A 26,949-nucleotide genomic window follows, 5' to 3' on the forward strand; every position below is an offset into this window, starting at 1 on the left:
ATCGAGTTTCATATGGTGAGTAAAACACGATAATACCTATACATTTATGTACTCAAACTTTAGACGATTTTCCGAATCAGCGTCGTGCGAGCAGTCATAAAAATATGAATCATAACTTGTTATGATCATAGCGCGCGACTCAACAGGTCCCTCGTACAGTAGCGGGGCAGCCGAAGTTATCGCGTGCGTTACGCTGACGCAATTATGAAATTCAATGTGTTCGGTTGTACGGTTCGCCATAGGACAGAAAAAAAAGCACCTGGGTGGCAAAAATGATTTGTCCGAATAGGCTAACGTTACAACACATTTTTAAGGATCGGATGCAATACCAATCGTAAAATTAACAATATTATATTTTTGTGCTGTACATGTCAAATAGGCCGTAGCTATGTGTAGTTTCTTTGAAATTGTGAAAGGTTAATTTTAAGGGCAGACAACACAATTACACATTCTTTTGTCGTGAGAACCTTAAACTATACGTATAAACATAAAAATGAACCAACGCAAGCAAATTAACTAAATATATTGCTATAGCCTAATGCATGCAATTTACAGATGGAACACACCTTTTAAGGGCAGATTTCGCGCAAGATTGAATGCAGAGGTAAATCTGTTAATACAGCTTAAATGTATGCTTTGCTGGCATTAAATAATGAGCTTTGTCTTCACTGTCTTCAGTGATGTGCAAGTAAATCATTGGCTACACTAGTTCTGCATCTATTTCTACTAAGCATACAACCTGTTTGTTTGTATGTGTGGGTGTGTATGTGGGGGGGTCTTAGATCATTATTTTATTTTTGTAACCTAATTGTAAAAAAGATAAATTCATTATTTTATTACAGCAAAAAACAACCAATGTGACATTTCAAACCGTTTCCTTAACATTGGTCCAAGGAAAGTCTGTTGATTTTCATATCACTCTGCTTCACGATCTCATGTCAGAATCCTTTTAGCCATCTCATTAACAGTCCGTTGCAAATGTGATTTTTCCTGTATTACTTGAAATAGTAATGCCTTGAATTCAGTCAAGCTACAGGCCTAAAGGCCTAAGACATCTGCGCTCTCTCTCTTCCTCTCTCTCTCAGTCACACAAACAGGCACACACGCACACACACACACAAACACACACACACACACACACACACACACACACACACACACACACACACACACACACAAACACAAACGTACACACACACTCTCACACTCTGTGTCTCTCCCATTCTGATCTTTCTCAGTGCATCTTTTCTCAAATATTTTCCAGTTCCTCCAATTTTGGGAGGCTGAATTATGAATGACATCACTAACTCCAGGTACTAGGAAGGGGGGAATGGGGGTGAATTTCACAACAATATCTAGTCAATACAATACAATACAGTACAATACAATATCTCGAAACACAATGTGATGGCATTAAAACACACACACACACACACACACACACACACACACACACACACACATACACACACAGTGCATAGGTTACATATCACTACACAACACGGCATATACCAGGTGGCTATAATTACGCAATCTATAAAAGCTCATCTTCCCAGCAGTCAAATAGCCCCAAGCCCCTCTTACCCAAATCAGAATCAACACTAACACAAACAACCAGCTGAGGGAGGATTAACCTTTACTGCGTGCCATGTCTCTGAGTGATCTAATCCAGTTTTAAGTTGGGGTTATTACTATCGTGGTTCATGTGATCTGTTGACTTTGTCAGATTGATCTATGTGTGAGTTTCAACAAAATGGGATCTTAGGTCTATTGCTATACCCCCGAAAGAGTTTATTGTGTGTATATGTGTGTGTGTATGTGTATATGTGTGTGTGTGTGTGTGTGTGTGTGTGTGTGTGTGTGTGTGTGTGGTGTGGTGTGGTGAGGTGTGATGTGGTGTGATGTGGTGTATGTGTGTGCGGAGCGTGTGTCTGTGAAAAGAGAGAGACAGAGAGGAGTAAAATAGTGTTCTACTAAATTTTGTGCTGGATTGAATGAGGTGAAGACAGGACTTTTGGTTGAAGGATTGGGGTACATGTCTCTGAGGAGGTGGTGTCTGTCGCCATTTGAATGCAAATGTGGAGGGAGAACAAGGAGACTGTGTGCTATGTCCGTGTGTGACTATGTGTGTGTGTGTGTGAGAGAGAGAGAGGGAGAGAGATGGTCTGAATAAAGAAGAAAAGAAATAACTTGCCACACATTCAGGCACATGTTTCCTCCTGTTTACTGGTGTACAGATGTACTTTTAGACACTGCTGAAATTCAAGATGTGCCTCTGTAACACATTAGACAATTTGTTTTTGCGACTGGAGGAAGAAGATTTAGTTTTAGCTAGAACCATTTAAGATAAACTGTGCTCTTTTAACCGGTGATCAAAGTTCTTATTACTTTCTGAATCATGTCGCGCCGGAAACAGAAACGACCACAGCAGCTTATGAACTCCTCTCCATGGAGTTCACGGATACATGCGCATGGTGAGAAAGTAATGTTTATATTCCCTAACAGCGATTTTCAGCCCACAGTGGCCCGACAAATACAGACAGATACTATTGTGAATGATTACCTCCGTAGTTTGGTATGACATTGGGCTCATTAAACACACGTGTATTGCGCTGGCAATGTTAAAGTTGCACTCATCCACAATATAAATTGTATCTAATCTGATTCATTTTCTTTTTTCCTTCCGCTAATTTCGGCTAGCTTAGTCGCTAGAGGTCAAAATGACAAGATGTTGGCAAGAGTGGTGTCAACGATTAAGTAGCATACGCCAATAGCCTGCACTCACCTTAGAACAATACATTACCGCTAAATAGAGTTACGACTGCTGATTCAGAGATAGGTTACCTGTCTGCAAACAGTAAGCTGGGACATGCTGTTATTCATCTTCGCGTTGCCTAGTCAGCGAAGCGCGACGAATGGAGTAGCTGTGCCTGTTTTTAAATATCTCATTAGGAGTTTCCCTCGTCACAGACTCCTCTATGCTGCATCTCATGTTTCGAGGTTCAGGTACTTAGACCACCCAGGTGGGGGAAGTATGGAGACGCTGTGATATTGGGAGAAAGAAAAGGGACTGAATGAGGAAAAGTAGGCTACTTAGTTGATTTTAGATTGTTGACTGATAAATTACTGTGGTGAGAGAGCAAGACAGATGGGTTGAGGAAGACTGTCTTATGGCAAGGAAGAGGGGCACTTGAAATGTAACTGAAATAGCACGAGACCTCATTGTGGTCCTGAGGTTTTGTAGACAAGCACTCAGGCGTGGACACTGCCAGGAACTCTCTTTATCTCTCGCTCTCTCTCTCTCTCTCTCTCTCTCTCTCTCTCTCTCTCTCTCTCTCTCTCCATCTGTCTATGTGTGTCTTGGACCATGACCTCAGTTCTGGAGGTAGCTATGCATGCAGGTACAGGAAATTCTTCAGCACCATTCATCTGTAAATTTACTTTGAGTGTGTGTCCGAAACCTTTTGGCTCACACTGCGTGTGTGTCTGTGTGTATATATATGAATGCATTTGTGTCTGTGTGATTGACTGTCTTAGTGTATTTGTGCTTTCTCACAACCATCTCTTTCTGCTTTCATGGTTGTGTAATAAGAATACAACTTCACTGTTGAGATGGTCAGCTCCTTCAGCCAATCATAGTACTCTACAGTGTCCAGCACCTCATCAATATAGGCTGACTCTGATTCCTCACAGGGTTAGGAGGGAAGGTGAGTGGTTAGATGAAAGGCCAAGCTCACAGAGAGGCTGTCTCTGTGTGTTTGGGGCAGGATGGGGAGGGGAGGAGAAGGGAAGGGGGTAAGAAGGTTTAGTGAATTCTGTGGGAAGGTCCATTGTCCTTTGGCATGTGTTGCTGTGGCAACAAGGTTGGCTGTAAGTGGTGTATAAAGTGTTTTGAGTGAGTGCAAGGATGGGATTTCAGAGGAGCTAGGATAAAGGGATAAAGACCGGGTGTATGTAGGGAACAGCTGAAAGCCAAAGTGCCCAATTAATTTTTTTAAACAGTGAGTGTCCTGTTATGAATGACGGCAAACCTTACAAATGTATCTCTCAAAGTTTGGAACACTTAGGCTACTGGCAAACCAGAATATGTTAACATTTACCTGTTATGCTTGTGTAATGCATTTCTAAATGTAATTAGTACCATTTTCAAGCATTAGTAACATTTTCAGCCTTTAACAGTTTAGCTAGCATACTGAAAATTAAACTCTCAGAACTAGCAAACACAACTATGGTTTGCTAACAGTCATAGAAATGAATATATGTAATTTGTTAATTATTCCAGTGTGCTGTCCCTATTGCCATGTTCCGTTTATCAGCTAATCAGTGAGTAAAAAGGTTCCCCTTTGGTTTCTCAGAGAAGCAGTTTGCTGTGAGGTCATTCAGCACAACCCTTGCCACGGACACTTCCTCATTTGCCACATCTTCCTCGTCTTGGAGCTGCCAGCCCCCCCTGGCCTCTCCCCATTTCAGCAAGGGTCCTCTCATCCCCTCCCTGCCTGCTGACAGCTCGGCTTCCACCCCCTGCTCCGGCCAGCCCAAACCCAAACCCTCTCCCACCTCCCTTGCAGTCTCCCACCACGCCAATCCACCACCTGACGTCCATCCACCTCACCTGTCTTACCCAACCCAAATCCCCACACCAGCCTTCTCCGCCCAGAACCACTGTCCTCGCTTCCTCATGGCATCTCCAAAACTCGGTGTGTCGGCAACCACCACCTCATCCTCCTCCGCCGCCCCACTCTGCCCACCGCCGCATCCCCCCACTGGCAGCCCCAGCCCAGTGCCTGAAGGCCCCCCCAGCCCTGTTACCCCTGAACCCAGCCCTGGCGCAGTGCCCCCCGGCCAGCCCAGAGCTCACCTCAGCATCGCCGTGATCCTGGAGGAGCTGCATGTGCTCCAGCAGCGCCAGATCCACCAGATGCAGATGACCGAGGAGATCTGCAGACAGGTGCTGAGGCTGGGTGGGGCGTCCTGTGCGTGGGACTCCCTCCCACTCCTCCTGCCCCCTCTGCCACAGCTGTGCTTGGAGGGGTCCAAAAGTGCCTCTAGGCCGTCCCAGCCTACCCCTGTCCCTACACCGTCCTCGGTGCCTCCTCTCCTCGCATGTTTCTCTTCGTTGCTCCCTCCTCAAGCCGCATCTAAGCCACCGAAGCCAACACACCCACTCTCTCAAATTCTGCGCCCTCACAAATCTCAGCTGGAAAGCTCCATTGGAGGAGCAGCATCAGACAACCAGGTGTATCCAGCCACTGGTGCCCGATCTTCATCTTCTTCCTCCTCCTCTTCATTCAGTGTTTCCAACTCTGGCGGTTCCAGCTACCCTCTGTCCATGGGTCTGCCGGCACGCACCATGCATGAGAAAACTACTGCTCTGTCAGCTAGTGGACTTGGTAGTCTCAGTCTTTCCAACCCAGCTTTACCATCAGCCACAGCCCAAACTGCACTCCTATCTGAGCAAAACCCATCTTCCCTAGGAGTTGGGTCCACATCGTCATTCTTGGGGCGCATCCATCACACCTGTCGGTTTTGCGGCAAGCAGTTCAGCAGTGACTCGTCCTTGCAGATCCACCTGCGCTCGCACACGGGTGAACGTCCCTACCAGTGTCCCGTGTGCCTGAGCCGTTTCACCACACGCGGGAACCTCAAGGTGCACTTCCTGCGGCACCGCGAGCAGAACCCAGAGCTCTCGCTCTCCCTGCTGCCCCCGGCCCTCTTTACCTCGGGCAGTGGGACTGAGCAGAGCCAGCCCATGAGCTCCAGCGGTGGAGGAAGTGCCATGATGACAGCTCAGCGCCAGCGGAAGAGGCAGGCAGAGGACGAGCTTTTTGGCGACGGCCTGGAGGTCAGTGTACCTGGGGGAGGGTCCTCCACAGGGGCAGGGGTGTCATCTCAGCGTACCCCACCCTCCTCTCTACCACTGCCCCCTAGTGTGGACATCGCCCTGATCTCGACAGCTCACTCCCTCATACAGCTCAACAGAGCCGCTGCAGCTGCCGCCGCTGCAGCTGCCTCAATGTCCTCTGCATCACAAACGCCTTCCTCTTCTTCCTCTTTATCTTCCTCCACCTCTTCCTCCACACTGGCCTCCTCTCTGTTATCTGCCCCTGTCTCCTCTGCCTCCTCGATCGCGGGGTTCTTCAAGGGCGCCAAGCAGCAGCGCTTTGACGAGAACACACCTCCACTCCCGGCTCTGCTTCAACACTCTGCCTACTCCCAGCTGGCTCACCTTCCCACACTCCTTTTCCCCTCTGCCTCCAGCCACCACCACTCTGCCCTGGGGCTCCTACGATCCCCATCCTCCTCCCTGGCCACATCCCAGCATTCCTCCTCTTCTTCCTCTTCCTCTCAGCAGCAGCAGCAGCAGCAGCAGCAGCAGCAGCTGCTCAACTTCCCCTTCTCCTCATTCTCCAAAGCTGCAACCTCGTCCGCCACCTCCGCATCCACCTCCAGCCTGACCTCTGACACCTCCAAGCTGCAGAGGCTTGTGGAAAAGTTGGAGAAGGAGCCACCAAGCCCATCCCACTGGTTGTCCTCCACAGGAGAGGCATCGGTAGGCGGCAGCATGAGCATGACCTCGGCCCCAGCTCTCCCCACCTCCAGTAGCTACATGAGCTCGAGCGCTTCCGGCACCTCCCACGGCGCCACATCCTCTTCATCCTCCTCCTCCTCTACAATGCTGTCTCCAGCGTCCACCTTTACCAGAGAGATGCTGGCTGCACTGGGCATAACCACTGGCAGGCCATCTGGTTTGGCTGGCATACTGATGCCCAACCTGGGGATGATGAGCGCAGCAGCCGCCCTGGCTCCCAACCAGTGTGGCATCTGTTTGCGGGTGCTGAGCTGCCCTAGGGCACTCCGCCTGCACCAGGCCACACACCTCGGTGAGCGGCCCTTCCCATGCAAGCAGTGCGGACGTTCCTTCTCCACTAAGGGCAGCCTCAGGGCTCACCTGGCCACCCACCATGCACGCCTGCCCAACGCCCGAGCCCAGAACTCGTGCCCATTGTGCCAGCGCAAGTTCACCAACGCCCTTGTCCTTCAGCACCATATCCGCATGCACCTGGGAGGCCAGCTGCCACCAGAGGGTGAAGGAGAGCTGAACTCCAACCCCACAGAACAGGACTCCTTCTCTCTGTTCCAGAGCTCTGAAGGAACTGCCACCGGGCCCAGTGCAGTTGATTCTGCCTCCTCTGGCAATGAGTTGAAGAGCACAGAACAGCGTCAGAGCAAAGAGGGTAGCACGTCTGTGAGCAGTTCCATCTGTCTGCCAGTCGGTGGCATCAGTGGGGTGTCCCTGTCCGCTGTGGGCAGCCCCAGACAGTCATACAGCCCTGACCCAATCCCACCCTCTGACCTCAGCCCAGACCCCACCCTCAATCCCGCTGCTCATGTTCCCCTGTCGGGCAGTGCGGAACCGCCCATCCTGAGTGCCAGTGTTCCGCCACCTCCGTCATCCAAATCTCTTTCCCCATCTTCTCCTCCTGCCACCACTTCTCCAGAACGTTCTACCATTGGTGACCCTTATGTGGAAAATACCATCACTACCCCTGCCAGAAATGCCGCGTCTGCCCCAAGCTCCCCTGTGGTGGCCAAACCCAACAGCCCCTTGAGTCTACTAGGGGATGATGACGATGGGCTGAGTGAACCTCCGTCTTTCCTATCCATGTTTCCAGCTGGCAGTAGGTCAGATTTGGTGAGTCTTCCAAGCATGTCTTCACAGAGTTTTTCAGCACAGCCCCCTCCTCAGTCCAGTGCCAGCCCTCCTCCATCTCACCCAGTGCCAACCTCAGGTACTGCAAATGGAGGTAGCACACTCAATGTGGACCAGGGTACTACCCAGCCTCAGAGAGCCCAGAGCCCCGAGCCCAGTGAGGAAACCAAGGTGGAGGCGCCTTCCTGTTCAACACCAAAGAGCACCCAGATGGTGACTTCCAGCCTGGACGTGGACAACCAGGCAGTGCCATCACTGGACACTGTGGATAAGGACAGTGTTGAACCTGCACTGGAGGCTCCAGACCAAACACTCCTGCAGTCAAGAGAGCTGAGGATGGAGAGCCGCTCCTCCCCTCCCGTGAAGGATGAAGTGATGGATCCTGGGAAGAAAATGGGGCCAGAGCAGGAACAGTCTGAAACAGTGGTACCCATAAGTCTTGCTCCAACTCTGCCACACCCTGCAGCACGGCCAGAGAAGAAGACCTACTCCTGCTCTGAATGTGGGAAGGAGTATGCCAGCCGCAGCGGTCTGAAGGTGAGAGAATTATTTGGCACTCAAAGACAAACGTAAATGATGAACAAAGAAAGATATGAAAATGTGGCTGAATAGAGAGTGTTTAAAGGTACAATATGCAACAATTATGCTTCAGGATTAGGGTTAGGATAAGCAGTTTAACCTTAAAATAACAGCTTAAAAAAAATTGGGGCGCTACAATGACTTTTAATATAGAGAATTGCGTCCGTGCCAATGGCATAGCAGGGTCGATAGGCATATAACGGCGTTCTGTAGTTTGCCTGCCGATGCCCGCCGACCTGACTTTGATTACCTTCTGCCGATCTAGTAAGTAGCTTATTTGCCGTCTTGCTTAGTCTTGTGTTGCACATGATTGATGTTTGACTGTGTAAGGACAGTCGTTGAGTAATTAGTTTGTCATAATGTCAAAGTCAGCACATTTCAAGAGATTTCGTTAGTTTTAGCTGCTAGCATACCTTTAGCGAATAGCTATTAATCCTTAATGCACCTTTAAACGTGCAGTCCATGGTTATTATCCATTACATTTTTTGTCAAATTCCCCTCACATTCCTCTGGCTGTTCATCCTGTATGTACTCTCAAAAATGCTGGTGTTTGTGCACAGTGCTGGCTCTGAAAAGTGGGAATATGCTTAACCCCTATCTACTAACCATTTAAAAATGTTTTCCTCTTGCTGATGCACACAGGGGCATATGAAACACCACGGCGGAACGGTTGTCAAGCCAACACGCACTCCTGTGAGATCTACCCGTTTCAGCTCTGAGCGCCATGCTGCCACCTCCCTGTCCACTCCTCTACCTGCCCAACCCTCCACAGCAACCAGGGCATCTGTCAACTTCTGGAACCAGTACCAGGCCTTTCTCAATTCCAACAGTGGAACCCCAGCTGAGGATATGTCTCCAGTCCTTGCCAGCCAGAGCCAAGGGGGGATGGAGATGCCTCAGTTGGCCGATTCTCCAATCAGGTCACAGCTGATGTTGGAGATGGCTTCAGGGATTGGCTCCTTGGAGGAGGATGAAACGGATGGCTGAGGTGATTGGATGACATGTGTTCTGGTGCTTTTAACAGTTCATGCCTTCATACAAAAAACATGTATGTTTATGTTTTCCTATAGTCTTACCTCTTGTCAGTCCTTTTGCTAGTCTATGAGTTATTGATTGTTGGCTTGATTTGTTGGTTGTTGGTCTAATGTAATGGTTGTGCTGTTTTTTCATTCCTAAAAGAGGACAACTTAAGAAAAAGAAACATAACTAAAATGTAGCATACATACTCTTTATATGATTTGACAGCATTGAAACATTTTGGCCCAGTTTTAAGACATCCTTTTTGGTGAGCTAGCAAAACCTGAAAAAAATCAGGGAAGCACCTTCAACAAAAGTTAGGATAAAAAAGCTGTTAAGACCTGAATTAATGACAGGGAAAAGACTAGGGGTCTCTAAACTTTGTACATATGACCCAAGAAAATTTCAGATATTTGTGAGTGGCTCATATATTATTGTGCAGTTAGCTTATGTTGAATTGTGTCAATATGACCTACATTTTATCCTCCTTATACTAATAAACTAAAGAAGATGATATCCAGGCCCATCTGTCTCACCAGAGTAGTCAATTAATAACTAATGGTAGCCATTTGTGAATTGTTTGACTGTGATGTTTACACTTTGCCGTATGTTCTCTGTTTTTCGGGTTTCGGTTCCTCTAAACGGAACTATTTTTTTTTGGTTACTGTTGTATCTTTTGAACCTGTAAATCAGACATATTAGTCTGTCCCTTTCGTGAGTTGTCATTTCAATGTATGTTCAAAACTGAAGAGTAAAATAAAAGTTTGGTAATGATACCAGTAATTAGATGTATGGTCTATTTCCTCAGACTTCATTTGGATGCCTACGCTCAAGTAAGCAAGTAAACAAATGACTGTTCTTATGGTTTGTCATGAAACTCTGTTTGTGTGTGTGTGTGATTGTGTGAGAGAGAGAGTGTGTGTTTACTGGCACAGTACCCTCACAGGCCTCTTCACATACAGGCATCACTAATCCCGGATCTTTCCTAACACAATTAAACGTTCCTGCCTTCCACTGTGTCTGACACACCAAGCGCAATGAAGAGGAATGGCAAATAGGCAGAGCGAGGCCAGATGGCCCCACACTGGCTACTAATCTGCAGAGCCATGACAACCAATGCAGCCATGCAGTGGTGTGCTGTTGCTGTGATGTTGCCAATAAATCCAGTAACACAAATAGAATAGGAAAAAGACTGTAAGGAATGTAAGGAGATTTTTTATTTTCCTTCTTTTGAAAGACAACCTTATGAACCTAAAGGCTGCCCCAAATGAAGTTTATATTGAAATTGTAAATCTCAGTCTTTTGTCTCCCAAAAACAGTGCATTCACATGAGATACAATCAATTATACAAACTACGGTAGCTGTGCCTGTGTCTGCACCAGACGACAGTTAAATATATCATTGTAAAAAAAAAGTGGACAAAAGATGAAGTGGAAAGAGAAGAAAGCAGAAGTGATTACTCACTGTCGAACTAAATCACAGTTTTCTCAATCATCGCCAAAACAACATGTGACCAGTTTCCGTGGCACTACATTCAATATCTTGTGATGTCTGGTATCCTTTCAATACTTATTTCTTTTTAGTTGTAGTTTGTAGTCTCTAAAGGCCACTAGGGACCGCTGTTGAGCCTTGTTTAGCCTTATTGTTTCAATGGAAACGTACGGTACATTAGACAGAGTTAGGTAGGTAAGTACAGATATCAGTGTGGGACCAGATGTTGCACAGGTTGGTACCAGTAATGGATTGCAGGGTGTAGCAATTATTTAATATATCCTTCCTCATACATTGACACATTTCATACCTTATGTTTGAACTTTCTTATTGTAAAGTATTCCTGTTGTAGGTGGCAAGCATAGTATATGTTTCTTACTCAACACTGACAACACTACCCTGCCTGACTTTGTTTGTGTATGACTCTCAACCAAGTGTTATTTGTAATGTGTGATATTCATTCATGTTACTCATATTACTTAGGCCTACCAGTTACTCATAATTATATATAGTAGACCGATACTCTACTACTTAAAACATGTAGGCAATATTTTTAAAAGATCATTGAAAATTATATTTTCATACAAAACACTGCGGAGTGTCCTTAGGCCCAAGAAAGTGTAGAATTAAAGGACTACACTGATTAAACTGATTAAAGGACTACATTAGACAAGACTACACTAACTGATCAGAATGCTCACTAACTGAGCAAAACCAAACAATCATGTTCTGTATTCTGTACCAAAATATGACCAATTCCAATTCCAATTCCATAACCCCTCAACTCAATTTTTTAAATATATTTACCGGTATGTGAATCGTGATTTTGGAGCATGCTTTGTAAACTTCGTTATGGTGCTTTGTTTACAGAATGGATTATCAGGTTTAGTCTTTCCTTTGAATGTGAGCAGATTGGCTTGGTGCTAAAGATCATCCTTGAAGTGGACTGAAACTGCAAATGTCAGTGGAGCATATTTGTTTGAACAGATGCCGAGTGGCCTTATTAAAATAGTGCCAACAACATGAGCGAGCACAGATGTTTGGAGCCTCTTCTCTGCCTCATCTGTGCAGGGTGGGTCATTATCTAAAAGGTATTCCTGGAATTTACATGCCTCTCACACAGCAGGTGGCACTTGTCTTCCTGGGCAGAGCTACAATAGTTTACTTTCTGGGCATACTACTAAGGAATTTCTAAATTATGTATTGAACTTTTCAAACAAGTTTGTAACCGACATTTTAAAGTTAACCCTCTTTAAAATCTAATTCCATCATTTGCTAAGGAAGAAAGTATGTTAGAAGACATAACATAGCCTTCACATAAAGGGTTACAGTTACATTAAAAAGTAGGATACATTTGTTGGTCTAGTCCAAAGTCCAGCCAAGTCTAACCTGGTGTGCGGAAAGAATGCCTATTAATCGTTTCATAGACAAGCGAGCCAAAAACAAGGTTGATATCAAGAACGTTTTCTGAGGGAAGGGATGGGCTAAACATTAAGGGGGAGGGCTTTTCGTTGGCCTCTAGGGACCATCAACCTACCACGTCTGCAACTGAGAGAGGTCTAGAGAGGAGCATCAACACAGCCAGGCACATGACCAAAGGAGAAGAACAGGATTAGGAACAAAGAAGGAAAGAAATTACGAAAATACGGAATGAAAAGCGTATGGGTTGAAGACCAGCCGGAGAAGTAAAAGGTGCACCCGACATAGTCGCTTAGCAGAGTTGTCAAACCGATATTCCTCTCAACGTTTAGAATAGACAGGTTCAGCGTCAGGGCGGCTAGATGCAGTAGCCAACTTATAAATATATTTCAAATGCTCAGGCCTATTTTTATCCCTTAAAGTGGATGCAACCATTTGTCACTCCAATAACTTATTTTCTTACCACGTTTCACTTGCTGCAATGTTCTGACAAATAGAGAAAAAAAACGGACCGACAGAAAAGTAGTCAATAGGGAAAGCAATCGGCGGCACAGATTTATAACTGTATCATTTGAAGTCGACCAACGAATGGCGTCCCGGAGAGACACGCTCGAGTTGTTGCTCGTGTTCGCATGCTGGCTGTGCGCCCACGGAGCTGCACCCAGGCAAGAAGTCAAAGCAGAGGTAAGTTACACTATGCTTAGATGAGCAAAACGCATGGTCACGCCAATGAGGTATGAATCATTAAACGTGGTGAAGTAATGTTACCTGTTTAGCTAATGCAGGAGTTCATATTAAACATTGATATCTTATCGTATAAAGTTATTGAAAACATCTTCACTCACCTGACTGATCTGCCCTGAACTGTCTTGCGGTCACGGGGTCGGCGTTGTTTAAGCATATGGATGTTTAATAAACTAAGTTATAAACGTAAACAGCAGATGAGGTATTGTAGGAAAGACTGAAAGTGTTGTAGGACTGAGAGTGCCCTTTAGCCTACACATGGTTTGGAAACAAGGGCCACCAGAGGCCATATCGTTGTGACACGAAGCAAAAAATCAGCTGTTTACCTTCTTTGTATAGCAAATTAAAATAAAATAGGCAATATATTTCTTTTTTTAGGTTCCTCAGCTATTGTAGATGAATCTGGAAGGTTCATCCTTGAGTTCCCCTATATAAGTACTCTTTAGTAAAGAGACCATTTTGATCCTCAGCTAACCATCATCCATAACTGTTCTTATTGCTGTTAAAATGTTCTTAACGTGATTATCTTAATAATGAGCCCAGACAGAAAATGTTCTTCATACATGTGCATGGGTGTCACCTTCATCTTCCAGTAGACAGGACAAAGGTCTGTGTTCTTTGTTGTTGTCCTGCAAATGGTTGGAGGCCAGCCAAAGCATAGATAGGCAAGAGCCAACTGTTCATCTTCGTCTGTAGTATCATGCTGGAGTGTCTAGTGCCACTGTCCTGAGCCTAGAAAGCTTTGATAATCTCCATATGCACATATTCTGTCTATGTTTGTTGATAGCATGCTAGTCTGAGTATGTACATTTTGTGTACATTTATCATGTAGGAATATTTTGTAGCTGAATTCATAAATAATTCACGTTAATGTAAATGTTTCAGGTTAAATGTTCAGGAAGTCTTTGCTCCCTCTCCTCAGAGACTGGAGGTTAAAAGGAAATGGTGGGGGAAAAAACAAGATGCTGAGGATGCACAAAAAGGGAAGGCTGGAAAATGTCATGGCTTTTCTGTTGTGGTCAAACGTGGCCAGATATGGTGTGGATTGGTCTGGGGGGATGGGGGTTCAAAAGAGATGAGGTCTGTTTTTCACTAAAGACAGATCTAATGGTTGACATATGTCTGGAGTTATGCACAAAACTGGAAGGAGGGGTTTTGACAAGGCAGAACAGACCCATCCCCCCCCCCCCCCCCCCCAGCGATTCCCAGGAAGTGATCTCGTTTCAGAAGGACGCTTTGGTGAGGATATCCTCACAGCTGCATCTCTTTGTATGTAGGCCACAACGCCACTGTGCGTCACTGTGATTTATGGTCAATTCAATTACAACATGAGGGCTGACAGTCCTGAAGCAATCCTAAACACTCATGCATAGCCCCTCCAACACAAGCCTCTCTCCACACCGGTGGTGAAAGAAAAATAAGCTGAATTGGCCCAGATAAATGCTGACTCGATACAATGCACAACGTGACCAGACTTGACGTCTGAAAGGCGTAGGAGTTTCTTTGCTCGTCAGCTTGGTAAATATTTTGAAGAGGTTAGTGCTCAGTGATGAGCTGTGTGGCAGGATGCGTCCCAGCAGTTCTTCCAGAAACCTCAAAGTTAGTGTTTTTCCGGCCACAGCCCCTGACATCACGTCCTGTGTTGCTGTTGCCCACTTTGATCCACCTGGGTTGTGACGAGTGGGGAGGGAGAGCACTTATCATGCTTTACGAGAAGGCCCACTTCACTTACGTTAGTTAACGCCTTTATTAACAAGAACAAACTATGAATGTCATTATTAATGAAACATAAGTGGGCTAATAGAAAATGCGGATGTTAATAATAGAGCCAGGATCTCCCAACTCATTTTGATGGATTTTTGAACACGAACAGTCTCCTAACTAATTATTCATTATTTAACATGAACAAACTATTAATGTTAAAATAAACAAACAGTAAGTAATGTTGCATGATATAGTTAATAACTATGGTGCAAGGCATAATGTGCAGCAAAAGACAGAGAGAAATGGAGAGATCTTGTTGTGGCATTAAGTGGCCTGGAACAAAGAGGATTAGTTATAGTACTTAATCATTTCCTAATGTTAACTACTGAATTTAATTGCTGATAGTGAAGGATAAGCTGATATAAAGCCTTCCTGTTACACTCTCAGAGGGGGTCTTGAGTATGGATAATTGTCGGAGGAAGAGTGAAGAAGGTCTCACGAGAAACAATGAGAGAGAACAGGATCATGAAAGACAGGAAATACAGTGGGAGGAGCAATGCCCACATGGAAGACAGACAGGTCATTGTAGTGGCGTAGATGAGGTCATTGGGGGAATAAGAGGGTGCCATGTGTGAGTGATGAGATCAAGCTCCCCAGAATGACCGGAAAAGGACGCCTGTGGTTGCCACTTACATCCGTTTCTGCGTCTGTAGCTGGGCATAGATATGTCTGGAGAGGATGGCAGGAGGTGGGAGTTTGCATGTCTAGACGTCTGGTCTGCTGAGACAAGTGCACCTCTCACCGGGTGAACCAGTAATTGCTAAAAATCACTGTCTTGCTAAACACTTGTCTTGTGCAATGGTCACGGGAATCATCTTCCCCAGTGTCCAAAGGCCATGGTTGGCCTGTTACCCTTCCATGGAATTTATGATGTTATGATCATGATTTCTCTTTAATTAGCATGGCGTGTGCACTGTCTGGCATAGATAGACCAACAGGAAACTCTACTTGAAGCACTTTTTTTTTACTGTCATGTTTGGTATCCCACAGTGGTAGAATGTTTTTGGATGCTGAAATGCTTGGCTGTTAATTGTCAGGGAAGGATGTGTTGAAATTGTTGGTTCTTGGTAAAGAGCTATTTGACTAGCATGCATAAACGTTGTTTTGAAGATTAAGCCCTGCATTCCAAGCTTCCTATTCAGTTGTCGATCAACAAACCACAAGCATGTAAGGGTGAAAACAACAGATAGGAAAAATGCAATGGCTGTTTAGAGCACTTTATAGTTAGAAGATTAGTTATAGTTAACATTCCCAGCTTACTTCCTTCTCTTAGGAAACAGGAAGAATATTGTATCCACATACTGTCGTATACTGATATTACGTGTGTGTGAGTGAGTGTGTGTGTGTGTTTGTGTGTGTGTGTGTTTGTGTGTGTTTGTGTTTGTGTGTATGTTTGTGTGTGTGTGTTTGCGTATCTCTGTGTGTGTGTGCGTGTGTGTATCTGCGTGTGTGTGTGTTTGTGTGAGTGTGTTTTGTAAAGTTCATATCTGCTCAAGATACATATCAGTGACATTATATCGGTGGTATGTATAGATGGGCGTGGAGCATTTTTGTGTATTGATTTGGTAGTGGCTGGAGTGGCTGGAGTGTAACTGTTGATACGGTTACTAATTCCGTCTTGGATCACAACTTGCATTAGGAGCAGTTGGGAAGCTGTCTCTGTGTGTGACTGCCTTGGACTTGATTACTGTTGACTATTCCGTTTTTTCCATTGGCCCAGAATAAACGGAACAACTGAGTAAAAAGATTTCCACTTACATTTCTCTTCTTTTTTCCTCTCTTTCTCCCTTTTTCTTTCCCTCTCTCTCTGCGTCTCTCTTTCCTCTGATTCTCTTTGTGTGTGCCACACAAATAGAGAAACAGGAGTCCATGGTCAATGGACCCTTATGTTTGGAGGGGGTGTCATATTAGTGAAAGCAAACAGAAACTACACAACACTTTACTGTATAGAGGACTGATTAGCAATCTCATTAATATTTATGGTGCAGTGACAAATTTATACCAGTCAAAAGAGGATTCATACTGGCTAGTGTGGGTCATGCACCTAATATGGAAGTCCTACAACTTCCTCATTGGTTCAATACAGAAACCTTAAAGTCATTCCAACAATATCAGAAGTACTGTAGCTCTCTTCCTACATTGCCCATTTTGGTAAATAAGATTGTATGACCGGACGGTCGTTGCATACCAGAATAATGTTTTTTGTTAAAACTACTCGTCAGGATAGTTCCTCATGCCAGGACAGGCTAGAGGAATTGGTGGAGAGAAGTGAAAAAAGAGTGAACTTTCCATGAATGCCTTTTTCATGAAAAACCCTGCTGGCTTCAACGCAAAGCCAGGAAGAACTGGCAAGAAACGAACAAAAAAAGAAAAGCTCCCGAGATAAAGAAATACTTGAATCTACAGCATGCCACCCCAGTATACTGTTGGACTGGCTCAGTGCGCAGTAGCCTGCCTTATAGCCTTGTAGGTTAATTTATCCTATTTCTCCACAGTTTTTACGCTTTACTTTTCATTCATCTCTCTTTTTGTTGTTGTCGTTGTCCCTTCCCCCCACGTTTTCATGTCGGCCGCCAGCCTTCCTTCTCTTTTCCTCATATGGATATAGCACAGTGAGTCTTTATTTCAGGCCTGTAGCTGAGAGGGTGAGTCAGAGCCAGAGTGGCTGCAGTTGGAGATGAAGTCCAAACACAAGTGTGTGTGTGTGTGTGTAAATGAAAGAGAGAGAGGGAGAGGAAGGGGGGACACAGACACACACTGTGATCATTAACCCGGGTGAATTCAAGATTGTAAAATGGAGTGAGTGAGGGAGGCGAGGAGGGGGAGGGGAAGAATGGATTGAGGAAGTGAATGTGATATATAAAAGGCACCAAGGGCAAACACAGAATTGCGTCAGTGTCCAATGACACGCATAGTGACACAGCCGGCACCATCTGACACACACACACATGGTGCACTCAAAAACTGGTGAAATCCCCAAAGATGTAAGCAACTGGGATGAATGAGGGGGGAACCGCAAGAGTGCGTCAGAACATCGCCATCCTGCTGTGTTCTTGTGTGTGGCAGAGACGCATGCCCTGTATGAAATACGGAAATTCCTCGCTTTCGAAAGGCTCCTTGGTTCCACAGAAGAGAGGAGAGAAGATAGTGGAGATGTCAGGCCCCTACTCAGGGTGTGGCGGCACACAGCTATTGACCCTCGGGATTCTGGGATGGGGGGTGGGCGGAGGAGCAGGGCTTGGAGCGAGCGAGAGCTTTTAAATTTGAGGTTTGGATGGGATTAGAGAGAAATTTCCAGTAAAATTACTGACTGACTATGTGGTTTCACTAGAGACAGCAACTGTCTCATACAAATTCAATGGAGCCATGTCCATATACGATCCTTCCCTCTCCATCTCTGTCTCTCTCTCTTTCAAAGACAAGAGTAATAAAATGCCCTTTTAATGTATGTACATTGACATGAAACCTCTGCTGGCACTCTAAAGAAAATAATTTACCACATGTGCTACCACCATGCCTGGCCCTGAAACTGTTGCCACTTTGTTATCGTACTCCTCCCTATCCTGATAAAGGCGGCTTTGAAAGAACAAATACAGTGGCTTCAAACTTCTTGTAATCATGTGCCTGTTGATGCTAAACAGTTACGAGGACATCAAAGCACACTCTCAGCTCTTGTCCTGTCACAGGATTGGATGGAGCACATGACTCTTTTCAAGCTCTTTTTTTTCTGGAAACGAGACCTTTGGACTAAAGCCCCCATTCATACCCCACCCCCTGGGCAAGTGGGGAGTATCTCCTAATGTTTTGTGTCATTATTGTTGTAGTTGGGGCGAGTGAGTTCGTGTTTATCCTCAGCAGAGACCCATATTCTGTCCATTCAGCTTGTTTTATTCGGCTCTAAACAGCTGACCTCAGCACAGGCACTTAAGTTTGGTCTGCCCCAGTTTCAATGTTGATGTACTCCTATCGCTTTCAATGCAAAGTGTTTTATTTGTTATGAACATGCTATGTTTGTTATGGTGGGGCTTTATGTGTGGCTCTGGATGTTTTTTGTAAGCTGGGGATAAAATGCTGAAAGCAAGAAACATGTTCAGGCCAAGTAGAATAAAAGGTTTGGCTTGGCTCCTTGTTTTTTTGTTTCACTTGGGTTACCAGCACAAGCCTTCAAGTTGAATTTCTCCTATATTATGCATGCATAATAGCAGTTAGTGTTTTATCTATATGTTCAGTGGAACATCTGTTCGGGAATTATCCGACATTTGATTATTTAGCTATCAATTTGACTAATGATTTTGTTTAAGGCATATGGTAATTGTAATTTTCATTTCCCCAGACATGGCTGCAGCAGTATGGGTACCTGCCGCCGGGTGACCTGCGCACACACACTGCACGCTCTCCAAACTCCATCACCTCCGCCATCTCTGCCATGCAGAGGTTCTACGGCCTGAAGATCACCGGCAGCATTGACCCAAAAACCCTAGAGTAAGTCCCTGTTGGAGCTGTTTCAAAAAGTAAAGAAAAAAACAACACACATCCAGACGAAGAGGTTTGCACACTGAAGGGACCTTCTACTTTGTGTTACTCTTTTCAAGTAGGAGTGGAGTTTCGAAAAAAACTCTACATCAGACCCATTTTGGGAGCTACCTTCAGTGTGCTTACTTCTGTGTCAGAGAACAGTTATTTTACCCCCTTTGATCCTTTTGTCTTACTCTGTGACCTACAGTGTGTCACCTTCTGATGGGAGAGTGCATTATTTTGAGGTCTAGTTGGTCTCTCTCTCTCGCTCTCATCCCTCCATGGGGTCTTATTAGCTCATCTTTCGCCATGTGAAAGCAGCTGACAGGGGCCCCATAGCCTCACAGCCATTTGCGCCGGTTAGCCAGAAAACCTGCTGGACAGAAAGGCTCTGAAGGTCTGGCACTCATGGTTCTGGAAAATCAGAGGAGCTCCTCTCTCCTTTCTCCTCTCTCTTTTCTCTCTCATCTCATCTCATCTGCTCTGCCCTGCTCTGTTCTCCTCTGCTCTGCTCTGCTCTCCTGCATTGGAGGGTCTGTCTGAAACTCAATCCCCCTCCACTGTGCATGACCTCACCGTGGTGATGTGGTTTCCAGGGCGATGAAAAGGCCGCGCTGTGGTGTCCCAGATAAGTTTGGCGCGGAGCTAAAGACAAACCTGAGGAAGAAGCGCTACGCTATCCAAGGACTGAAGTGGGAAAAGAACGAAATCACATTCTGGTGAGACAGCGCTGCCACAATACCGTGTAACAGAATAATATGGTAACGAAAAAATGAAGTGACATAGATATTACAGGAAATTGCAAATTAGGAGGTGAGCAAATAAATAATACAAAATAATCACCCATAACTGTAATTGTAACCTTCCTTAGAAATTAGAGCTTTACTGTTGTGGAAGTTGATACGCCCTCAGAAGCACCCATAGCCCTTACGGAAAAGTAATCTTTGGTATATTGTAAAATCCCTACACTACTGCACCTCTGGCCAAAATTCCTGGGTGACTTGTCTGTAATGTAAATCACCCCCCCTCCTCTCTTTTTTCCCTTTTCTCCCCCTTCTCTCTATTTCTTTTTCCTCTGCCCTACTTTCCCTGCTATCCCTTGCCCCTCTCCTCTCTTTCCCTTGCTTTGTCTTTTCTCCATTCTTTGTCTCTCGCTTTTTCTCTCTCTCCTAGTATACAGAACTATACTCCCAAAGTGGGAGAGTATGAGACCCATGAGGCTATCCGAAAAGCCTTCAAAGTCTGGGAGCGCGTGACCCCGCTGCGGTTCCGTGAGATCCCCTACAGCCACATACGGGACAAGGTCGAGAACTTCGCCGACATCATGCTCTTCTTTGCCGATGGTTTCCATGGCGACAGCAGCCCCTTCGATGGCGAGGGCGGATTCCTGGCGCACGCATACTTCCCTGGCGCAGGCATCGGAGGTGACACACACTTCGATGCAGCTGAGCCGTGGACTATTGGCAATCGGGACCTTTTAGGTGAGAGAAAAATAGAGTGAGCAGGAAAAGAACCACTGTAAGAGTTCCTGACACCGTCCCCCCACGACTCTCATGTTGCTTTCCATTGTGTTTTTGTTGTCTGCTGCCACTTTGCTTTGAGTAGCAGCATGCAGGTCTCAGCAAGTAGGCCTGTTCTTACCCTGGTTTAAGTGCTCCTTGTGGTTGGGAATTCTGTTTAGCGGGTGTGTCCCCAGGTTACTGACAAAGAGGCCTTTGACTTAGCCTGTTATCTCTATTTGCTGAGAGCTGCTCACCCTGGGATTTACCCACAACTGAGAACAATACCACCTCATACCAAAACACTCTCACGCGAGTCTCATTTAGAGTTTTGAACACAGGATCGAGGAAACCATGTATTCAATTCAGAAACCCCTGTAGCACTATCAGTAAATGCTGTGTGTCCTTCAGGGCAGATTTCTGATGTAGCTGGGAAAACTGCAGGTCACAACAAGCAGTGTCTCCATTTTACCAGTTTGCTGACGGCCGGGTATTTGTTCACTGTGGGGAAAACCATGTGTTTATCATGTGTCAGTGCTTCAGTTTAAAAGTTTTCCATCCCCTTCAAGACTACCTCTTTGAGAGTCACCTGCATCAAGGCCACCACTTTCTGCTTCCCCTGTGTGATTCACCCTAGGCTCAGGTGGGATTCAAGGTCAGAGTTTGTGGTCCTCATGAGTTATATCCTGTCGCAGGTAATGACGTGTTCCTGGTGTCCGTGCATGAACTGGGCCATGCCCTTGGTCTGGAACATTCCAACGACCCCTCTGCCATCATGGCTCCGTTCTACCAGTGGATGGACACGGACAACTTTGAGCTGCCCGAGGATGATCGCAGAGGAATTCAGCAGCTTTATGGTGAGTCAATAACTGTCGTAACCACAGACGTTAAGTCGCTGTTAGCTGTGTCATTGCCCTAAACTTCACTGCCCAGTACCAACTACATGTGGACATACAGTAGATGTGAATTTTGAAGAGATATACATTTTCATAAGGGGAATTTCTATTTTGCGTCGCTCTTTGTATAATGTGGCCGTTGTGTTCCCATCCACAGGATCAGGCTCTGGGGGTCATCCTCGCCACCCCATCACCCCCCGCGCACCCCACCACCCCCCTGAGACCACTCACCCACCTCGCAGACCCGGGGGCCCCCGCTACGGCCCTGATGTCTGTGAGGGCCACTTCGACACCATGGCCATCCTTAGAGGAGAGATGTTTGTCTTTAGGGTTAGTGTATACCTAGCAAGAGAGAGACAGAGAATGAGTGTGTGTGTGTGATCGTGTGTGTGTGTGTGTGCGTGTGTATGTGCGTGGGTGTGTGTGTGTGTGTGGTTGTTTGTCAGCCTAGCTATATGGAAGTTCTGTATGTGAGTGTACCCTTAACATTTCTCTGCTTCCTGTGTGGTCATTCAGGATAAGTGGTTCTGGCGAGTGCGTAACAACAGAGTCCTGGATGGATACCCCATGCCCATTGGGCACTTTTGGCGCGGCCTGCCTTCAAACATTAATGCAGCATATGAAAGGGATGATGGGAAATTTGTTTTTTTCAAAGGTAATTATGTCATACGGCAACATGATTCAACCAATCAATTTAGCTAAAATGTTGATATGTGAAGAATCACTTTCATCTTTTTCTGTCCCCCCTCTCTCTCCCCATAGGGGATAAATATTGGGTGTTCGCCGAGTCTAACCTAGAGGTTGGCTACCCTAAGACACTGAAGGATCTAGGCAATGGACTCCCAAAGGACAGGATCGACGCTGCCCTCTTCTACACCCCGACTGGCATGACCTACTTCTTCCGAGGAAACAAGTCAGTCTTTCTGCTATAATGCACTCTTTGTGGTTTCATAGAAACCCAGTTGAGTGGGAAAGATGGGGTTGAGAGAAAAGAGGGGCTTATGAACAAGAACTCTGTCTTCCAGATATTATCGCTTTAATGAGGACACACGCTCCGTGGACCCCGACTATCCCAAGCTTATCAGCGTCTGGCAGGGAGTTCCTGACAACCCCAAAGCAGCTTTCATGAGCAGAGACCAAGGTAATTTCCTCTCAGTGTGTGTGTGTGTGTGTGTGTGTGTGTGTGTGTGGGTGTGTGTGTGGGTGTGTGTGTGTGTGTGTGTGTGTGTGTGTGTGTGTGTGTGTGTGTGTGTGCTTAATATATGAGGTTTTGAGTGCACTGTGTGCATGTGTATGTGTATGTGTGTGTGTATCAGTCCATGAGATCATCAGAAGCTATACTCCCCCAAGCATTCTTTCAGAGTCTCACACACAGATACGCCTACACCTTGCCACTCCCTCTCTCTCTCGCAAGAACTCAGACAAGCACACGCAAACACAGACACACACACACACACATTCGACACAGGGCATGGCCGATCTTCCCACCACTTGCTGCCAATGCTTGTTACAGGAGACACAGGCTCTGACCAGGGATACGGCTGAAAACAGAGCTCTTGTGTGACACCCCTCCCAATTCCCTTAAAGGATAGGCAAAGCACTTAAATAGTAAGCCTGGGCTGTAATGCACTCACAGACAGTTGTTTGTATAACGCAAATAAGGGAAGCAAGGTGGAAAACGAGGGAGCAGTAAATAACTTCAAAGCAAATGAGTGGTTATCAAGCTGAGTCAGTGCTCAGGTTACTAGCTTCGTGCAGGGCCTGTAGCGACCAGTCTGGGGGTACTCAAATATATATCCTACAAGGAGAGAAAAAAAAACTGCCATCTGGGCAGTGAAAGAGTACATCACAGGTCCCCATCCCCCTTGCATAGACTTGAGGAAGATAATCGATTATCATGGTCGTGAAATCTGAACCTACCATCCCCTCTTTTTTTAACCTATCTCAGGTCACACCTACTTCTACAAAGCCAACAAGTACTGGAAGTTCAACAACCAGCAGATGCGCGTGGAACCTGGCTACCCCAAGTCGGCACTGCGGGACTGGATGGGCTGCCCTGATGAGGATCCCAAGACGGGGGGACGTGGTGGCGAGGACGACAAGCCCGAAGAGGACACGCCCGTAGACGACAAGCCCGACAGGAGAGGGGACCCAGACTGGACGCCAGACGAGGAGGAGACGAATGAGGAGACGGAGGTGGTCATCATCAAGTTTGAGGAGAAGGGTGGCATGGGCAGTGGAGTTGGGGTGGTGGCCGTGGCACTGCCACTCATGTTGCTGGCATGTGTCATCTTCACACTGGGAGTGCTGCTCTTCTTCCGCAGGAACGGCTACCCACGACGCCTGCTCTACTGCCAGCGCTCCCTCTTGGACAAGGTTTAAACGAGCCGGGGAGCCAGAGAGAAAGAGGAAAGGAGGAAGAGATAGCAGAGAAGGGAGGAGGGAAGAGAGGTTGGAGAGAGAGAGAGAAGAAGACAGGCGGGAGGAGGTGTGAGAGCTTGATGGCGAAGAGAGGAAAAGGAAACGGAAGATCAGTGCCTGTGGCCATAGGTAGCTAACTATTAAAATCAAATCTGAACCACTTCAAAAAAGGGGGCAAGGCACAGCTATATGTTACTATCAACACACGCTCTGCACAGAATCACAGCCACACAACGAAATGGTACAACAAGAAGAAAGAACAAAAATGTCAAACTCTAAGACAGCAAAATTCAGCATTTAATGTTGGGCATTGTACTCATTGCACTCAGATCATGCTAGCCCTGTCTTTGCTATGATTACAGGCAGATGATTTCTGGTTATCCTTTTCTCCTCTTCTTTTGTCTCTCCCCCCCCCCCCCCCCCCCTCTCTGGCTGCTTCTGCCCTCTCTGAGTGTAGTTGACGCCAGCTGATCGCTGTTTGTTTAGCCATTTTTATAGTTGCTGTTGTTGTTTGTTTGTTTTTCATTGTGAACTGTATCCATGACTACAAGCCCACAGTCATCAGTCTCCAGTATTGCAAGCATGTTGTACGAAGGGGAAATTGTAATCAAAATGGAGACGTCTCCTTGCATGGTAAACACCGTGGAGAAAGCCAAATGTTCATTGCAATTCATTTGTGATTGTAAGTGTGGGTCTTCAGGCCTCATTTGTTGCACATTTCATATAAAGTTACACCTAAGACAGACACTCACTCACTCACACACACACACACTCACACACACACACACACTCACACACACACACACACACACACACATAAATGCATTCACAGGGCAATGTGTGTCCTGTAAAGCAATCAAAAACAAAGAACCAGAGCCAGTATTGTGTTTTTTTACTAAGTTCCTGCCCCAACCCATGGTTTTCCCACACTAAATGCTGAAATGTTTGTCCTGTGTCCTGTACTACCACATAATGTTGTACTGTAATGTTAATGGCTAATGACTATTATAATTATAAATGATAATGTCATTATTATTATGACTATTATTATTGTTGTTGTTCTCCTTGTAAAGACTGTTGTTTTTAACATTGCAATTAAATGTCCTGCTGGACAGGCAATTATGAAGTGGCCTTTATTTTGGGAAGTGAAGGGGTGGGATGTGTTTTGAAATCTGTTTTTTTTTTTACATCTCAAAAATAAATTGAAAATATGAAAATAACTTCTGTTATTGCTCTTGTTTACAGTTCTTGTTCAGACTAATGGTGCTTTTTCCTGAGGGGATTTTTTTATTTAAGTTTAAAACAATAATAATGATAATAATTTTGATGATAATGATAATTATCTTTAAAAAACTAAAATAACAATACTGTCCCTGTCCTTTTGAACTTTTTTATATTTCCTGAATCAAAATAAAATATTTTTTAAATGTCATGTGTTGTCATACCTTATTGCTGTTACCACAGTACAAAGCCTAGCAAACTAGAGAGACGAGGAGAGGCCACACACACAAACAGTATGACTTATTGCTACTCAGGGAGATGTTCCTGTGCTGTCTGTTTAGGCGGGGGTGTTGTTCTGTTTTTGCTGTTCCGTAGATTGACGGGGTTACCTTCAGCACAAACCAACATTTTTTAAATGATTATTTTACGTCACTTACCTTGTCTTGGCATCAGTTACACTGGCATGCTCCAGTAGGGAGGGTGTTGTCTTAACCTAATTCCTCACTTACTCTCCATGTTTCCTGAATTCTTACTGGACTGGTACAGTGCAGAGCGCCCCAAAAGTACTCTTTTGCACCCCACAATACCACACACTAAGCACTAAGCACAATTTAGGCCACAACAAACCTCATCTTTTGCTTGCTCCCTCTTTCTCTTTCTCCCTCTGGCTGTGGAGGGAAGCAACCCTGAAAAGTGGGTTGGAAAAAGCAAGCTGGGTCCAAGGATTTAAGTGAAAGCAGGACCGATGATGATTTTGTAAACCCTTTGGCACACCATGCAGGAAAACATATCTAAGCTATACTGTGCAAATGAGAGTGAGCCTATTGGGATAATCACATTTCCAGAACCAACCAGGGGGGAAAAAAACTTCCCCCCATAGCAAAGAGGCGTATTTATTTATGGTGTTGCTAACACAGGCTATGTCACTCAGCACTAAACAGTTCCATAGGGATGGTCATGGATGTCAATAGTTTGATTGCATGTGCTGAATAATGTCTAGAGCAATCAGGAGTTCATCAGCTAAGTGCCTTTAGCAGTCACCCGTTGCCTTTGTCCCCAAACTAAATATATTACATTAGCATTTCCATCTGCTGTTTGTTGCTGTTGGGGAATGGGGGAGCCTGGTTGTGTGGGGAGATCACGAGGCACTCGGGTGGGGGTGAGGGATTTGAGTCACATTTGGAAGCCAGCAATGGAGCAGAATTCCATGAACAACATCTGGAATTCTGACTGCATCGGCAAGAGAAACAGGCAGAGGAGGGAGTGGGGGGTGACGGTTGTACTGGTGGAATTTTCAAGTGCAACCAATAGGCAACACAATCTGCTCTCTATTGGTGTCTGTTTGACCAAGTTCGACAAATGCAGCTAGAGATTACTGACATCAGTGCTGATCTGACCAGTACTGACACAAACAGAAACAGAAAATGCACCTTCTGCTATTGAGGTCAACTGGCATAGTGTAGTAGTGTGTGTGTGTGGGTGTGGGTGTGTGTGTGTGTGTGTGTGTGTGTGTGTGTGTGTGTGTGTGTGTGTGTGTGTGTGTGTGTGTGTGTGTGTGTGTGTGTGTGTGTGTGTGTGTGTGTGTGTGTGTGTGTGTGTGTGTGTGTGTTCATGAGCATGGCTAGAATGTGTATATATGCATTTCTAGTTTCTTTTCTCCCAGCTGATTCTG

At 45.6% G+C, this 26,949-nt stretch overlaps 2 protein-coding genes across 2 annotated transcripts; both read left to right on the top strand.

The window, feature by feature from the left end:
- Positions 1–2,398: 2,398 nt before the first annotated feature.
- sall2 (spalt-like transcription factor 2) lies at positions 2,399–9,277 on the top strand (the record flags this gene model as incomplete). The annotated part of the gene is made up of 3 exons (XM_080837581.1): positions 2,399–2,474; positions 4,356–8,248; positions 8,933–9,277. 3 exons carry the CDS (start codon positions 2,399–2,401, stop codon positions 9,275–9,277), a joined length of 4,314 nt encoding a protein of 1,437 aa, XP_080693707.1.
- Positions 9,278–12,366: 3,089 nt separating this feature from the next.
- Positions 12,367–25,488, top strand: mmp14b (matrix metallopeptidase 14b (membrane-inserted)). The gene is made up of 10 exons (XM_080837584.1): positions 12,367–12,901; positions 19,059–19,207; positions 19,837–19,959; positions 20,414–20,721; positions 21,435–21,596; positions 21,793–21,965; positions 22,152–22,290; positions 22,398–22,548; positions 22,661–22,776; positions 23,584–25,488. Exons 1-10 carry the CDS (start codon positions 12,806–12,808, stop codon positions 24,015–24,017), a joined length of 1,851 nt encoding a protein of 616 aa, XP_080693710.1. The 5' UTR covers positions 12,367–12,805; the 3' UTR covers positions 24,018–25,488.
- The last annotated feature ends 1,461 nt before the right edge of the window (positions 25,489–26,949 follow it).

The sequence above is a fragment of the Sprattus sprattus genome, assembly GCF_963457725.1.
Source record: "Sprattus sprattus genome assembly, chromosome: 4".
Classification (NCBI taxonomy): Eukaryota; Metazoa; Chordata; class Actinopteri; order Clupeiformes; family Clupeidae; genus Sprattus; species Sprattus sprattus.